The sequence below is a fragment of the Carettochelys insculpta genome, chromosome 11 (assembly GCF_033958435.1).
Source record: "Carettochelys insculpta isolate YL-2023 chromosome 11, ASM3395843v1, whole genome shotgun sequence".
In the NCBI taxonomy this organism is placed as follows: Eukaryota; Metazoa; Chordata; order Testudines; family Carettochelyidae; genus Carettochelys; species Carettochelys insculpta.
The window spans coordinates 12,342,915-12,359,538 of NC_134147.1; the positions used below are offsets into that span (position 1 = coordinate 12,342,915).

At 44.9% G+C, this 16,624-nt stretch overlaps 1 protein-coding gene and 1 long non-coding RNA gene across 4 annotated transcripts; one reads left to right on the plus strand and one right to left on the minus strand.

The window, feature by feature from the left end:
- Positions 1 to 3,435: 3,435 nt before the first annotated feature.
- LOC142019145 (uncharacterized) lies at positions 3,436 to 5,946 on the minus strand. Its single transcript, XR_012646995.1, has 3 exons — positions 5,821 to 5,946; positions 4,838 to 4,949; positions 3,436 to 3,895 (listed from the first exon to the last, which is right to left on the minus strand). It is a non-coding gene; the product is annotated as an uncharacterized LOC142019145 (long non-coding RNA).
- Positions 5,879 to 16,325, plus strand: CNBP (CCHC-type zinc finger nucleic acid binding protein). 3 transcript variants are annotated; one of them, XM_075005635.1, is made up of 5 exons: positions 5,879 to 6,000; positions 13,611 to 13,730; positions 14,115 to 14,206; positions 14,335 to 14,537; positions 15,264 to 16,325. In XM_075005635.1, exons 2-5 carry the CDS (start codon positions 13,628 to 13,630, stop codon positions 15,379 to 15,381), a joined length of 516 nt encoding a protein of 171 aa, XP_074861736.1. In that variant the 5' UTR covers positions 5,879 to 6,000; positions 13,611 to 13,627; the 3' UTR covers positions 15,382 to 16,325. The 3 variants fall into 3 exon arrangements, with proteins under 3 accessions (XP_074861736.1, XP_074861737.1, XP_074861735.1); XM_075005636.1 differs by lacking the exon at positions 5,879 to 6,000 and adding an exon at positions 6,244 to 6,401 and having other exon boundaries at positions 14,115 to 14,207; positions 14,339 to 14,537; XM_075005634.1 differs by lacking the exon at positions 5,879 to 6,000 and adding an exon at positions 6,244 to 6,401.
- The last annotated feature ends 299 nt before the right edge of the window (positions 16,326 to 16,624 follow it).

The following is a 16,624-nucleotide window of genomic DNA, read 5'->3' on the forward strand; positions in this document are numbered from 1 at the left end:
GAACACACCCCCCACCTTTCCTCTACTCTTCTGATTGGCCAACCTTGACAACAATTTTTCTGATTTGTCAACCTGGATAGCACTTTTTGGACCTCTGTGCTTTATATATTGAGTCCATTCTGCTAAGGTAGGGCTATAGATCTGAAGAAGTGGGTGTGTCCCATGAAAGCTCATCACCTAATAAATTATTTTGTTAGTCTTTAAAGTGCTATGTGACTGCTTTTTTGTTTTGATAGACTACAGACTAACACAGCTATCTCTCTGCCACTTTTTGGGTGATTGTACTTGTTTCTCTATTTTGAGTTAAATTAATTGAAAACCTAGTACAACTTCACCATGCTCTACCCCCATGCTTCATGAAAATTGGCTTATGGATATGTAGGGCATTTTTTGTGATGGTACGTACCGGTATTGAGTACTGGCACCTCCACATCCCCAGCTACAGGAGCCCCATCTCTGGGAGCCAGCTGGGCCGCACACCTGGCTGTCTGGGGAAGCCTCCCCGGGAGACAGCTGGGGCACAAAACGCCACTGGCAACTCCAGCAGCCCGTGGGCTGGGAGCCAGCTCTGGCATGTAGACCCACCAACAACTCCAGCTCCAGGGACCCAGCTGGGACCAGGGAAACCCCAGCAGCACAGGGGCTTGGAACTGCCCAGAGTACAGAGCCCCACTGGCAGCTCCAGTCCTGGGGACCTGGCTGGGGCAGGGGTATCCCTGGCAGCCCTGGGGCTAGGAGCCAGCCAGGGTGGCACCTCCAGCGCCAGAGACCCGGACAGGGCTGGGTAAACCCTGGCAGCCTGGGTCTAGGACCTGGCCAGGGCATGGAGCCTTGCCAGCAGCGCCAGCCCCAGGGAGCTGGCCAGGGGAGTGGGTGTCCCTGGCAGCCCCGCAGTGGTGAGCCAGCTAGCTTGCTGGCAGCCCCAGCCAGGGGAACCCTGGCAGGAGGGGTGCCGTGGAGCTCACTGAATATTGGCTCCTCTTTTCTTACAAAAAAGCACTGTGGATATGAATATGCATAATTCAAATATGCTTTATGCAAAAGAGATCATGTAACATATGTAACATATCATGTAACTTACAGTAACATTCTGCTGAATATGTATATCTTATTTTTGTGCATGTGTCATTCTTGCACGTGAAGTTAGAAACTGAAGTGTGGATCAGTTTATAGTCCTAAATGTTCTCAGAGGGCCTTTACTGTTGCCCCAGAACATGAACGCTTTGATGATAAAGTCGATGAGCTGTGAATAGTCTTGTTTGTCTTGTAAGATCAAACTGTGGTTGGTCCTAGAAAGACATGTAATCATGCCATATGATTCTAAAACCCATTTTGGACCTGGACATTGTGAGAAAAGTTTGAATTAAGCACAAAGAACTAAACCCCTGTGCAAATGTCTTTCATTGATAAAGAGGGCAAACATCCTTATTAACTTCCTCTGTGCAAAACTTTTACACAGTGTAAGATGGATTTTTTGGGGTTTTGGTTCCTTTAGGGGGGTTGGTTTCCAGGGTTTGAGTCCTTAGAACTGAGTCTTCCCAGAGGTGAATTGGTTTAGTGTCTGTGTTGCTCTGCAAGGGGAGGCAGTCACCCCAACTCTGTGCAGTGTATGGAGAGACCAGAGGATCTGTCCCAGCAGGACAGGGTTATGAAGAACCCCAGAAAGCAAGAAGTTGGGCATCAGTGGCATGAACAGTATACTAGGGGACAATCCTAAGGGGACTTCTGTGATTTATCCTTACAAACTGCTTTTAACTACATGCGATTTCTTGCAATAATACAAACAGCATTTTTGCACAGGTGATCCAGACAAGCTGTGAGGATGGGTGTTGACTGCATCAGCCACAATGCTTCCAATGCCAACTCAGCTCTGGAACAGCACCAGAATTAGGTTTGGGAATGATCAACACCTCCGCCCTAGCCTAAGGAAAAGTAGCACATCTAAAAAGATTGGACAGAGAATTAGGGAACAAAAATTGAAATCATTATAGGAATGACCTTAAATCTCTGACCATAAACAGGAGTGGGAGACAGCACAAGATCACTCTATAATTGTTCCATTCTGTACACTCCGCCTGAAATTTTGGTAAGGGGGCACTGTCAGAGACAGGATACTGGGCAAGCTGGACCACAGTCTGACCCATTATTGAAGCTCTTTTATTCTTATGCTGAATAGTTGTTGAAGTCTTAGCACAAAAAGAAAGATGAAAGAGAAGTTTGTTATCATGTGTGCAAACACACACTAGTTTATACAAAGTCTCTTGTCACGGTAGACTTTTTTTTACAAATGCTGGAACAATAGCTATTGCTACTAAGCCAATAATGCAGCATTTCGAATATCTAGTGGAGCAGGAGCATGGCATGAAAGATTCTTTCACCAGCAAAGTTCGATGCTCTGACATTCAGTTCCAGGCACTTTAATTTGGTAGAAGATATGATGTGTAGAATTACACTCACCCCTCACTATAGGAGCGCAAGTGGTTCCCAACTTTCTGCTCGTAGGTGAAAACTCATAAGAGGGACACTAAATAAAATTAAAATAAAATACATAAAATAAAAATAAAATACACCATTAAAATACATGTAAAAGTCTCTACTTCTTAGTGCTCCTAACTTGAGGAAGGAGTGGCAACAGTTGGCCCTGCTTTTGAAAGGTAAGTGAAACTTGAGCTGAGGAGGGTTAAAGGCTGGTGGCCATTTAGAGCCGTGAGCAGGAGGGAGGGTTAAAATCTGGTGACAGGTTAGAGAGGGGGTTAAGGCTGGTGCATTTTGCAGTGGTGGGGCCAGCAGGGGGTCAGGCTGCAGGGGATTCAGGCTGCCACAGGGCTGGTGGATGGGGGGGTCAGGCTGTGGGGTTTGTGGGGGTGGCTGGCTGCTGCAGTTTGGGGCTGTAGGGTCAGTCTGTGGGGCCATGGGGGATACAGGCTGCCATGGTTTGGGCTGTAGGGCTGACGGGGGGGTCAGGCTGTGGGATTGGCAGGGGGGTCTGGCTGCCGCAGTTTCAGGCTGCAGGGCTGGCAGGGGGTCTGCCTGCTGCAGTTTGGGGCCACGGGGCCGGCAGGGGGTCAGGCTATGGGGCTGGTGGGGGCGGGGTCTGGCTGCTGCAGTTCGGGGCTATGGGGCCAGCAGAGAAGTCTGGCTGCCACAGTTTGGGGTGTGTGGGGCGTCAGACTACGGGGCGGTGGTTGGAGCCACGGGGAGGGGATTAGGCTTGTATTAGCAGGGGCGGGGAGGAGGTCACTCATCCAGTAACCTAATGTAGGTGTATGTGTCCCTCCTTTATGTGAGTACTTGTAAATAAAGTACTTGTTTAAGGAGGGATGAGTGTATAAAAATAAGCAAAGGATAAGGCTGGCAGTTAATTTGAAAGTACACAATTGTCAAAGTAAGAATTAAGTGTTTAATTACATGTAAGTAAATTAAACGTTCCAATAAACACACCATACCATAATAATGTAACACACAGGCAAATCAGAAGCTGTCTTTTAATAGTAACAGTAACAAGACTGGAAGCTTTCCTATGAGCTATGGTGCGGTTCAAACAAATTATTTGTGGAAACTCTCCCTCTCTTATACAGGTCAGACTAGATGATCACAGTGGTCTCTCCTGGTCTTATAAACTATTAAGGTAAAAAATTCAACTTTGCACTGTTATTGTACTGATTCATGTTTCTACATTTTAAAACATCACAGCAGCTTTCTCATACAACAACCCTATTGCTAGGGAATCACGCTGCAATATAGGCTTGAGATACTGGAATTTTCAGGGTGGTTATGATGACCAATGAAAGGAAATAGTTAGGGATCTTATGTGTTCTTTTACACCGTCTGGAGACATTTAAATCCAAAAAGCAGTTGGGTCTGAGATTTAATCAGTGATTCATTTGCGAAATACCTAGAAAAAGGAGAAAATCACATAAGAGAGTCTTTGCAGCTGAAGACTGAGATAGTATGTTGCAATGTATTTATGAGATTATTCAAAACATCTACATATATAAAGAAAACAAATATATTTGGGAATCTAGTGACCCTTAGCTCTACCTAAAGTAATTTTTATTTCCATACAATATTACTGGCCAGCGAGCCATCATTGGATTGATGAGGTATCACAAAAACCACTGTTGTGAGGTATTAATACAATTGCCAACTTATCATATTTGATGGAATGTATTAAGCTTCCCAATATTGCAATTACACTTAAGACATTTTACTTATTCATAATATCTGACATCTTCTATTATTGCTAACAGCACCAAAGCCATGCTGGTTGTAGTCTCAAGAATTGGTAGCATCTTGACTATTTGTATTTGGAGGTGAATCTGCCCCTATCACAGCAGATAGGAAGTATGGTCCACAAGACAGAGCCAGCCTGGGAATCAGGGTCAATTCCCAGTTCCACCACATCCTGTATGACTTTAGGCAAGTCACTTAGGCTCAGTTCCTCAAAGAAGGTTAAGCACTTACAACTGATTGCAATGGAGTGTATCTCTGTACCTCAGTTCCCTAATAACAGCATTTCCCTACCTCCCCTGGCATCCTGATGCTAAAGTCAGTAAAGAATTTGAGATGCTCAGATACTGCACTGATGGGATTACCAGGCACAGCAAACTCAAAGCCTACCAAGGACTGTGTAAAAGAAAACTGATAGCTTTCAGGGCCACCAAAATATAGTTCTATCAGAAGGTCATATCAGTTCTATCAATATAGTTCTATCAGAAGGTCTATATAGTTCTATCAGAAGGTCATAATTATTTATCATAGATTGTTCTAGGTAAAAATAATATTTTTCAGGTCTTGAATATAATACAATAACTTTAATTAAGGATTTAATACTTACTTTTATTAATAGTTCATAAAATGTGATGTATAAAATTGTTATTTGCTCATCTGTAATAATTTTTAATTTAAACATAAATTGAAGGTACTCCATGCCTCAGGAGGTTCCCAGCCTGGGGTGACAAAAAAATTTGATGGGGCCATATGTTTGACATGCTTGGGGTAGTCAAATACTTCAGACAGATAAAGATGTTTTTACAGGGACCATAGTCAAATAAGCAGCTGTTCCTCTAAGATTCAGAGGCTGGTCAAAGGACTCTACAAGTAGACAGGGAAATGGGGAGCCGGGGAAGTCTGAAGAAGGAAACTGAGAGGTGTTGGAGAACTGATGTAGAGGAAATTAGAGAACATTGCCACACTGCCATGCAAAAACCACAGGTCATCCAGGATTATTTGGAGTACATAAAGCTGCACAGCTGGTGGTGTGTGCTGTGCACCCTCCCAGACTCCCTAGGGCGGCTGGGAGTGTGGACAGGTGAGGTGCAGGGTAGGACGGGGAGCGAGGAAGGGACCCAACACAAGGAGGCAGGCTGATGGGGTGCGAAAGAAGAGAGATAGGGGGCAGTGGCATGAGACGTACGGGGGAGGGGCCTGCGGGGAAAGTGCCCAAGGAAGGGGGTGAGGGTGTGGGGAGAAGACAGGACACGCAGGACTTGCAGAGAGCGGGGGACGGAGGAAAACCAGAGGGTTGGGAGGCTGGACATGAGACAGGCTGCGGGGCAAGGCGGGGGAGGCGCGTGTAGGGAGCGCGCGGGAAGACGGGTCAGAGTGACACCGCAGCCCAGGGCACAGGCGCCGGCAGGCTCCCTCGAGGCGGGGACGGGAGCGTCAGGCCGCCTTGCGCATCGAAGGGCCGGAAACAACCCCTGCAGGCGCCGCCCAGCTACCGGCTTTGCTCGCGCGCCCTGCGCGCCCCCGGCCCCGCGCAGGTTTCGGCGGGAGGCGGGCGCTGATTGTCTCCCCCGTTCTGCCGCATCACCTCACCTCTCCCCGCCCCGCGTGACGTGGGACCAGCAGCGCCGGGCGGGGACGGAGCGCGGCGTCTGGGCGGACTCGCGGGAAGGGGCGGGGTGCCGCAACTTCCCAGCCAGGGAGTCACAAGAGGGGCGGGGCGGCGGTGGGTGTGGGCACTCAGCCGGACATTCGCGCACTGCAGCAGCCGCAGTGAGTAGCCCGTCTCCCCGTGACCGTCGGGCGGCCGCCGCAGCCCCAACCGCCCCTTCCCCTGTGCAGGGCTGTAAGGCCAAGAGTTAAAAGTGACCCGGTAGGCGGGCACCGCCCCCTTTTGGACGGCGCGGATTGGCGGTTCCAATCCCCAACTCTGATTTGCTGCACGGAGGCAGCGCCGGGTTCCTATTGGTTGTACGCAGGGGATAATGAGCCGTGCGCAGACCGTCAGGGAAGGGCGGGGTATGAGTGAGTAAGTGCGTGTGCGGGGCCGTGTGCAAACCGCGTGTGGCGCAGGCAGCGGGGTCCTAGAAGCGAGCCGGGGGGGGGTCGCAAGAGAGCCGGGCCTACCGCCGCCCGCACGTACTGCCCGTCGCAGGAGGGTCGGGAGCTTGCAGGTAACCACCGGGCCGGCTCGGGCAGCTAGCCGGGGAGCGGCGCGCTGTGGCCTGGCGCAGCAGGCGGCGGTGGCGCACTCTGGCCTAACGCGCGGGAAACCGCCTGAGTCCGGGCCGCGCTTGGCTGGGAGTGAGGGCAGCTTTCCGGGCGCGGTGCTCGGGCTGGGTCACCCTGCAGGCGGCGGCGGCGGAGGAAGTCATCGCTTTTCGGGGGCTTGGGGACGGAGCGACCCCCGCTCGCTCTCGGTCCGCGGCGTGAGCGAGTCGCTGTGTGCGGGTTGCCTGCGGGGCTGAGGGCAGCTGGCGTGGCGGGTGGTCGGGCCGCAGCCTGTTCCGCCGGCTGGGGGGGCTCGAGCCCCAGGAGGGCGCAGTCACGGGGCCGAGTTAGGCCTGCTGCCTGGGGATGGCGTTGGGCCCGGGCTCTGCGATCCGGCTGGGGAGGGAATTTGCGGTGACCATGTGCTCTGCGGTCAACTCTCGCGGGCTCTTCCCCAGTCTGCCGCCGCCGAGCTCTGGCCGGGAAAGCGCCTCGATGGCGGATTAGGGCGTGATTGCGCCATGTGGCCGCGCCATGTGCTGAGCTGTGCTGGGCCGAGGGCTGCCTGTTCGCATTTGACTGCGGCTGTAGCTTGGGCCTCCCTCCCAGTCTGCACGCTCGGCGACTTAATGAAACCTCCCGAGAAAAGCCGCGCGCGCCTGATTTATGGCGTTTTTATTGAAAGTCTTTGGCCTCGTTGGGAAGCCGCCCAGCTAGGGTTGATAGTGTTAAGCCGGTTAACCGGAAGGGGCAGGAGTTGGTCGGCCCCGCGGGCAGGGGTGAGCCAGCCAAGCCACAGCAGTTCCCGACAGGGGCGCCCTGGAGGAGGGGGCTGTGGTGGCCATTCAGCCTGCGCCGCTCGCGGCGGACTTGTGGATCCCCGCCCTAGTGTAGACAAGCCGTAAATCTAAACTTTAAATCGCTGTTGCACTGGTACCGTAAAGTGAAGGTGTGGCGGCAGCAGCAGCGGTCCAATAAAGACGTGGCGTTTATGCTCAAATTTGATACTTTGCTCCTTGGCCTGAATAGAGATAGCAACTACCATATGCATTACAAAGACAACTTTCCTCATGTTTGATATTCCTAGTGATCACAGGAGTCACTTAATAGACACTCACTGTAAGTAATTTTTTCTCCAACACCACCCCCACCCCCCATCCTTTATACCTGATTTGCCAGTTTTCATTTTAGGTTTATGTTTGTTTGTATCTGTTACATAATTGTTATGCCAATTCACTTTCAGTGCTGTACTGGAAATAGTGCTGTCTCCAAATGTGAAGAAGTATGGGTCTCCCCCGCCTAATAAATTATCTTGTTCGTCTTTAAAGTGCTACATAACTAGTCCTTAGTGAAGACAGTCACAAAAGTTGATTCGATACATTGATTGTAGCTACACGTTTGCCATAGCTCGAATTCGATATGTGATAGAGACTTTCAGGCCTAGTGTAGGTAGGGCCTTCCTGTTTGAATTCCCTTTACATAATTGTGAATCAGGAGTCCTTGACTGTCCATGGTTCCTGATGGATGTGGATGAGGTTTCCTCTATCCATATGGTTTTCAGTCTCTTTTTTGCAGATTTACTCTGTCTCAATCCCTTAGTTTCTCATTTTTCAGTGCTTTGACTATTTCATTTAATTTAGCAGAAGACCATAGTAAATGACTGATTTGTGGACTGAAGTTTGAGAATCTTGCTGTTAAGGCTGAGCTAAGTAGGTAGTAACTCAGTGGCTCACACACCCTCGTCTTGTATGGTAATTGCAGGCCATATGATACACAGATTAATTAGGGACCCATTAGGACTCCAATCACAATCATATCAGCCTGATGAGCATTACTACTTTAATGTTTCTGGTATGGTGAAAGTAAACAGTTCTTAACTTTCCTCAGATAAGGGCTCTGTGAGCTGTGCTGCACAAAAAGGTGTGCGAATTTTTTAAGGTCTGTGTGCTGGAGAAAATGCATTTTTTTTCCCCCTGTTCTTCCCCCCGCCCCCCAGTGACCTATAGATTTTGGGCCATGATGGCTTCACTATAAGATGAAATGTTCTTGTTTCTCAAGGGTGTCACTACTTTTGGTGGTGTCTTTTTGTGTAATCTGAAGAATTGGGTCTTGCCCGCAAAAGCACATGGCTGGTTGCCTTTGGCTTATGTCTGGACCCTGCTTGAGTAAATATGTTTACTGTTGGAGTTGGTAGCCAAAATGGCTTGGAAAAAGCACTTATGCCTGTGTAATTCAACTTGATTTTAAATTTATTGGTTGGTTGTCTTTGGGAACAATAAACTTGAATTCTATGACCAGCATCCTGCTCTACGTCTGTCCTTGTACCATGGTATTGCAGTCTCCTGACTGCTCCAGAAGAAGCCTGGTTAGGGTCTGAAGTTCTTCTAGTACAGGATGTTGGTAATACTATAGGAAGTATGGTGAAGATAACTGTTGAATGTTGATGACGAGACAAATACGTTCCTCCATTGTGAGAACTCTTGGATTCCATAGTGTCAGTGCTGTCATCTCTCTGTGGACCTCCCAACAGTTGTCCGTTACTTTGTGACCTGATCAAGTAGCTGCCAAGCACTCTAGGGCTCTACCTCTGCCTTGACACTGCTTCTAGCACAGAATGAAGTTAATAATCAAGGTAGTAAGAGTAGCTCCAGGGATCACTAATGTGTGTATTGCAGTACATATGCAGGAGGGAAAGAGGGGCAGGGACATTGTGGTATTCTAAATATAGCTAGCTGATTGCTTGGGTGAAGGCTGATTTGATATGAACTATATCAAATGCTAGGTAGATATTTTTTCAGTGCTTGTTATAATAAAGTAAACTGGAGAATGGAAAGTCCCTTTATGAACTGAAGTAAGAGTAGGAAATGCATGGAATAAGGCATTTTTGTACTCCCATGTGCAAGAGTCCTAGTTCTTGTTTTGCATTGTTCATCCCTCCCTTCCACCAGACAAACCTGTGTCCCAACTCCTTAAATAAAATTGCTGCTCTTCTCACAAGTAATTCGAAGTAGTCTTGTCTTCACTTTCACAATCTTTGCTCTTACGCATCTTCTGTTGTAAATGTGCACTGAGGACGATGGTGCATTTCAAATCCTGCAAGTGAGGAGTAGGTTCATAACAATTAATTAAAAGTACTAAAATGTCAGTCTTCAGTAATGGTTTTATAAAATACCTTGTAGCTCAATGTTAATAATCAATAATAAAAAGTAGCTTGAATAATAAGCTAAATCCACTTTTCCCCCCGATACTTAAGCTTTACGTTATGAACTGTATGTTCCACTTTCTTGGGAATCTGTTTATGGAAGAAGCACTAATTTATTTTACTACGAGGGCTAGTGAAAGCTTGTTCCTGTCCTTGGTGCAAAAGGTTGAGAGCAGTTTTAGTCTCTGTTTTAGTCATAAAACTGGCTAACAAAATTAAACTTCTAACAAACAATAGCTACACTTGGCTAACTAAGATGGATCTAATATAGCCAAAAGAATTGGTGTGTTTTGTTTTTTTTTTAACTCCTCAAACCCCTCTAGTCACAACACTAAGTCTTTATTACCAATGCTTGCTTTCCAATACGTTCTCTGTAACCCTTAAACCATACTGTCTATATAATTTCATTTCAAAGGTACTACTATAAAGTAAACCTTCTTGGCGATACTACCATGAGGAACACAACTTTCATTCAGTACTCCAAAACTTAAATTTGGAAAAATCTGTGTACAGAATTTTCTGGAATTGACACAAAGTAGCTATCAACAAAAAGTTTACTTTTTGTTAATCTGACTCTTTTAATCAACTAGCTCTCTTGATATGAACAACAAGGTTCTACATTTGTTGCCTGAACTACAAAGTATGGTAGTGTATCTGTTGTGGTATGATAATGTAAATAACCAAGGAATTTAAAAATCCCCCTTCTCCCTCCCTGTTCAAAAGATGTAGACAGGAAAATATTCAGTACTTCATATTTGAGTGGCTTTTTTTAAACCCCACTGACATCTGGACATTCAAAGCTTCCTTAATTCTGATCCATTGTAAGAGCTCTAGTACTCTTCCTGGGGAATTCAAGCATTCTGCGGAGTCCTTACCTTTCTCCCAACCTCCTGTGCTTCAGAAATGTGAACTTGTCATACCCAGACTTCCCTAGCTTGCGTTATCCTTGGACCATTGAGTTCCATTAGGTACAGGCTCAATATCTTATCTATACCATGAAACCTTTTTTTTGAGGGTTTTGTAGGTTCTTAAAGTCCTTGGTATGCCTGGTGGCACCTGTCTTTCCTTCCTTCCCCCTCCCTCGCCCCCATGTGCCTGTGGAGTGAAAACAGCTCCTGTGAATAGCATGTTAAATATAAAACTTAATTACTAGATTGGTTTTAAATCTTCCAAAATCATAGTACATCCTGATAATTTACAGAACAGCAAGAAGTCTTGTGGCACCTTATAGACCGATATTTTGGCGCATAAGCTTTTGTGGGCAAAGACCCACTTCATCAGATGCATGGGGTGGGTGGTTTCAGAGGGATATTTAAAGAATGGGGTCCCAGAAAAAGGGAGGGCCAGAGCAGCTTTAAATACCCCTCTGAAATCAAACCCCCCCCCCCCCCACACTCATGCATCTGATGAAGCAGGTCTTTGCCCAGGAAAGCTTATGCTCCAAAATATCTATTAGTCTATAATGTGCCACGTGACTTCTTGTTCTGGAAGCTACAGACTAACAGGCTACCTCTCTGATACCGATAACTTACAGTGAAGCTACAACTGGAACCTTAAGGTGACCTTCAGAAGGTATCACTTTGAGAGAGTACGGTGGGGGGGGATTAGTAATAGTCTAGTAATGAGCCTTCAGATATAAACAGTGAATAATTTAGAGGTTTTAAAAAATTGAAACAGCATAGCTAATGTTGGCCACACTACACAGCCTTGTGTTATGAAGCAATTGGAGTACCCTACTCTTCAGTAGGGGCTGTCATGCTAATGAAGAAGAATGCCTAAAGTTTGAGTTACTGTTGGTCACAGTTTGGGCCTTCGATAGGGCTAACTTAAATGCAGAATAGAACTCACTAGAGTCCAGGTGCTACTAAAGATACACATTAAACTTTCATATCCAGCAGCCTGGGACTAGGAGGTTGCTGGATATTCACATATTTTAGTCCTTGCCTAGGGGCTGTGCATCTGGCTGCCAGAGTCCATAGCATCCCTGTTCCCACTCATCCACTTCCCTTCTTGAGCTTAAGTGGCACAAATGAGTTGTTTGCAGCACTTCAGAAGCTGTTGGAGGTTGGGGGAGTTTGCTGAGCTTGGGACCTAGCTTTTCCTGGCAAATAGCTAAGCCTATGCCCTACAGATGTTGCTGTACATTGGAGGACCAGTCTACATCTACTTTATGTAAACCTGGGTGGGTTGATTTTTTTTTTTTTTTAATTAACCAAAAGTCAAATAAGAACTATCTTCTGAAAGGTTGGGGTTCCCCCTATTACACTACAATAAATATGGTGTTTGCATGCTAAAAGTAACAAGGATGGCCTATACCTGTGCACACTTTGGGCTGTGTTTATAAAAGATGTAAATGGTATAAAATGGCAACTTGATTAGTAACTTGTTTTTGTGATGACTTTAATTGCATGTTTAGTTTGATGAAGGTTCTGATATAATGTCAACTTCTGCATTTTAAAAATAAAATTAAAGGAAATCTTGACTGTAAGTAGTGAAAGGGACTTTCTGGCCATCAAAATGCTTCAGCATTTTATAACTAATAGATTTCCTTATGCCTAATTTTAATATATAGATTGCAGAAAGAAAACTAGCATTCCTGGTACTGAAAGTCCTGGTTGGCATCTTAATTTTGAATGAACTAGTTGTTGAACTGAACTAACTTACTTATAGTACCTGGAGGTACTGAGACCTCATACTAGGGCGAGTGAAGTCTCTGCTCTACAGCTGTGGTTGAGAGCCAGCTGGCCTCTAGCTCATGTGGTAGAGCCACAAGGCGCTTTGACCCTATGATCGCAGGTTCAATCCCTGGTGCTGGCAACCTGGGTCTGTTAGCATTATGTAATAAAATGAAGGAAATGCTTCTGCTGTGTCATATTGGTTGAGCACATCCACACACTCATCACCAGTGCATAGCCAGTGATTTCTAGGTCATTAATTTGACTCTTTAAACTCTCTAGCAATAATATACAAAACACTTAAGTATTTAAAAGGTTTAGCTTTGGTGAATGTCTGAACTTGTCAACTGTCCATTTAATATTCTGTAGGATTACTTTCAAAAACTGTATTTGCTCAAAATTTTGTCCACCCTGACACACACTCTTGTAGTTGAACTATGTAGGTACTCACTTTTTAGCATAAGCTATGTTGTATTTGCTCTCACGCAACAGAGTCTTGCATTAAGAATTCTGCCAAATTCATTTCTCATTCCTAAAAAACCAAAAAACACTTGGGTAACATTTCTGGTGTATTTAGTTTTTTTAAATTTCTTGTTTTGAATTACTTTTAGCCCTGTTAGCTTATCATAGAATAAACCACAAATATTTATTTTTATTTTGAAATGAGCAGTTATGTTGTCTGACTGGGCAAAGGAGCAAAGAATACTTAAGTGTTACTCTGTTTTGAGTACTCTCTAAGTTTTGCTTGTGGCATATGGTGTACAGTAGGACCCCCTACCTCCCCCACACAACTTACATGATTTTGATTTACATGTTTCTAGCAATAACATGAGTTGAAATGGTGAGTGGCGGGGAGTCGGGAACCAGACACCAGCCTGGCTCCTCTCCACTTGTGGGAGCCTGGCAAAGTTTCCTGGCTCCAGGGAGTGGCAGGGAGCTGCCACCTGGTTCACAGCTCCCTGCCAGTTCCTGGAGCCAGAAAACTGACCAGCAGTGATAATTTTTCCTGGCTTTTGCAAGCAGAGAGGAGCCATACTGCTCCTGGTTCCAGCTCCCTGTTGCTCACAGGCACAGGGAGTCAGGAACAACTGAGATCAGGGGCCCCTCCCCCACCCAGTCCTTGACTTACCCATGGTTGCCCAGGAACACGGCTTACACGTAAGTTGGTGATTATTGTAATAGCTTTGTTTCATGACCAAAAATACAAACAGTTCAGTACAGAATTATGGCATTATTGTCACATCTTAGCCTTTTAGAAAAGCCAAACTTCTTAATAAATATTCTTTTATATGTAGGAAACCAAACTGCAGCAATGAGCAGCAACGAGTGCTTCAAGTGTGGACGTACTGGCCATTGGGCTCGGGAATGCCCTACTGGAATTGGCCGTGGCCGTGGGATGCGAAGCCGTGGCAGAGGTGAATTTACCTCTACAAGAGGTTTCTAATTTATATGTGCCTGAGCAGTAAAATCTCACTAACTGCAAAAAATCTTATCAATTGCAAATGTGACACTGACATCCTCACAAGTGCTACTTTAGTGACTGAGCAAACACAAACGACAGACTAAATCTATTTTGGTAACACTTTGTTAGATGTAATTCTACTTTTAATTTTCATACATATAGTACACAACTTCATTTGCTGTTACATCTTTAAAGTTAGTGAGGTGCATGTGGGAAGGATCGTAGTTTGCAAGTGCTCAATTCTCTAATGTTAACTTTTACCTTTTATGTTATCAAATTTTCTGTACCTTTTGACTTGTTAAATAACGCTGCTTTTCATGTTCCCTATCTAAAATAGGCTTCCAGTTCATGTCTTCATCTCTCCCAGACATCTGTTATCGTTGTGGGGAGTCTGGCCATCTTGCCAAGGACTGTGATCTTCAGGAGGATGGTAAATATTACTACATTTCTATATTTAAATTGTGATGGAAGGGAGAAAACTGAACACATTTGTCAATTTGCTGAAAATAAACTTTATCAAGTTTTTATAGTCTTGTTTGGCTTGTTTTCTTATTGTGGAAGCCTGCTATAACTGCGGCAGAGGTGGCCATATTGCTAAGGACTGCAAGGAGCCGAAGAGAGAGAGAGAGCAGTGCTGCTACAACTGTGGCAAACCTGGCCATCTGGCTCGTGACTGTGACCATGCAGATGAGCAGAAATGCTACTCTTGTGGGGAGTTTGGACACATTCAAAAAGACTGTACCAAAGTTAAGTGCTATAGGTAAGGCACAATTTATTCAAGGCTTTACATTTCAAATTGATTAAGGATAAGATACACAAGTTAGCTTCTTCAGTCTGTCTTGCATTGCTACTCTTCTGTGTAGCTATTGTTGATCAGTTTTATGACCTAAAACAGCAGCTGAACCTACTCCAACCTTTTACACCAAGAACATGAACAGGCTTTTACTATTCCTTGTAGTAAATAAACAAATGCTTCTCCCAAAAAAAGTGGAATACCCAGCTCGTAACAGAAAGCTTAAGTACCAGGAAAAGAGTAGAAGTAATGTCTTATTCAAGCTACTTTATTAAAATTGAGCTAGAAGGTATTTATAAAGCTATTACTGAAGACTGACATTTTAGTGCTTTTAATTCATTGAGCATTTAACCTAATTCTTACTTACGGAATTTGAAATGTACCACTGCCAGAGTGTATAACTTCATCCTGTTTTTGACTTAAGCAGGGTTCAGCATGTATAGTAGTGCAATGAACTCATTGATACCAAAGTATTAAAAATTACATACATTACTTTGGCTCGTAATTGAGCTTGCCTGACATTTCAGGGTGTATTTCCAGCTGTTTCAGAACACTTACACCACAGAAGCCTTAAATGCGGAGTTCATTATTAGTACGTCAGGTAGCGCTACTCGTGACTGCATTGGGTAGTTCATGTTGTGGCTGTTGAAGAGGTTAACAGATCCACTTATAATTTGTCTGTCTTTCCTTTAGGTGTGGTGAAACTGGCCATGTAGCCATCAACTGCAGCAAGACAAGTGAGGTCAACTGCTATCGCTGTGGCGAGTCAGGGCACCTTGCACGGGAATGCACAATTGAGGCTACAGCTTAATTATTTCCCTTGTCGCCCCTCCTTTTTCTGATTGATGGTTGTATTATTTTTCTCTGAATCCTCTTCACTGGCCAAAGGTTGGCAGATAGAGGCTACTCCCAGGCCAGTGAGCTTTACTTGCTGTGTAAAAGGAGGAAAGGGGTGGAAAAATCAACTTTCTGCATTTAACTACAAAAATGTTTATGTTTAGTTTGGTAGAGGTGTTATGTATAATGCTTTGTTAAAGAACCCCCTTTCCATGCCACTGGTGAATAGGGATTGAGTGGGAAGAGATGAGTCAGACCAGCAAATGCTCTCCAGGTTCCATGGGAGTCATCCTTTGCAGGAGGAAGAATAAATCCTGGAAGTGTCTGAACTTCCACAGTTAACTTAATTTTATTACAACGATGGCCTCGGATTATCTGACCTCAGTAGCTAACAACATCAAGTAATGCCTTTTATCAGGCCCTATCTAGAGCATATAGCTGAGTGGGAGTAAACAAAACAGATTCATGCGCTGTTAATGGCCATGAGAGAGAGAGAGAGAGAGAAATCAGGAATAATAACAATAATTCAGTCAATGAATGTTAATGTCAGCAATACAGAAGGTAATGGGAAGCTTTTGAGTAAGCATTTCAAACTAAAACCCAGAACATAGTTTGCTCACAACTTGTATACAAATTTGGAGCTATTCAGGAATTGCAAAGAAATGCATTTTCACAGAAATCAAGATGTTATTTTTGTATACTATATCACTTAGACCAGCTGAGTTTCATTTGCTTGTGATCGGTTTTTAAAGTAAAATGGTAAAAGCAATTGAAGTCCTAGAACATAGAAACTATCAATAAAGCTGGAGGAGGAAGGGGAGTTTGGCTAAAGTTCCTTTTTTGTTTAGCTTTTATTGTTCATGTACATAGTGCAAAACACCATATTAAAGAGGGGAATGTGGAGGTGTTGAAAAGCTTTTACAGTTTGGACTTTTCTTTTGTATGAAATCTTATGGTTTGTTTGGTCCCATAGTACTCAGAATTTCATAAAATCACAATGCAGCGCTATTTACAGGCCTAACTTTGAGTACAGTGTTTGGCAAACCATTGGTTTCTGTTTACACTATGTTGACTTCAACCTTTGCACTGGTTACCCGGTAAAACATCAGTTTGTGTTTTTGCAGCCATTGTGATTTGAGCAGAGTAAATTGGCAAGGTAGAGACCAGCTTTATAAATCATGGACTCCTAAAGTAATGCTAAGGCTGATCAAGTAGCC

Coding starts and splice junctions, on each gene's coding strand:
- CNBP (XM_075005635.1), top strand. CDS start 13,628: ATGAGCAGCAACGAGTGCTTCAAGTGTGGACGTACTGGCCATTGGGCT. Junction 14,207..14,334: donor ACTGTGATCTTCAGGAGGAT/GGTAAATATTAC, acceptor TTTCTTATTGTG/GAAGCCTGCTATAACTGCGG. Junction 14,538..15,263: donor ACCAAAGTTAAGTGCTATAG/GTAAGGCACAAT, acceptor TCTTTCCTTTAG/GTGTGGTGAAACTGGCCATG.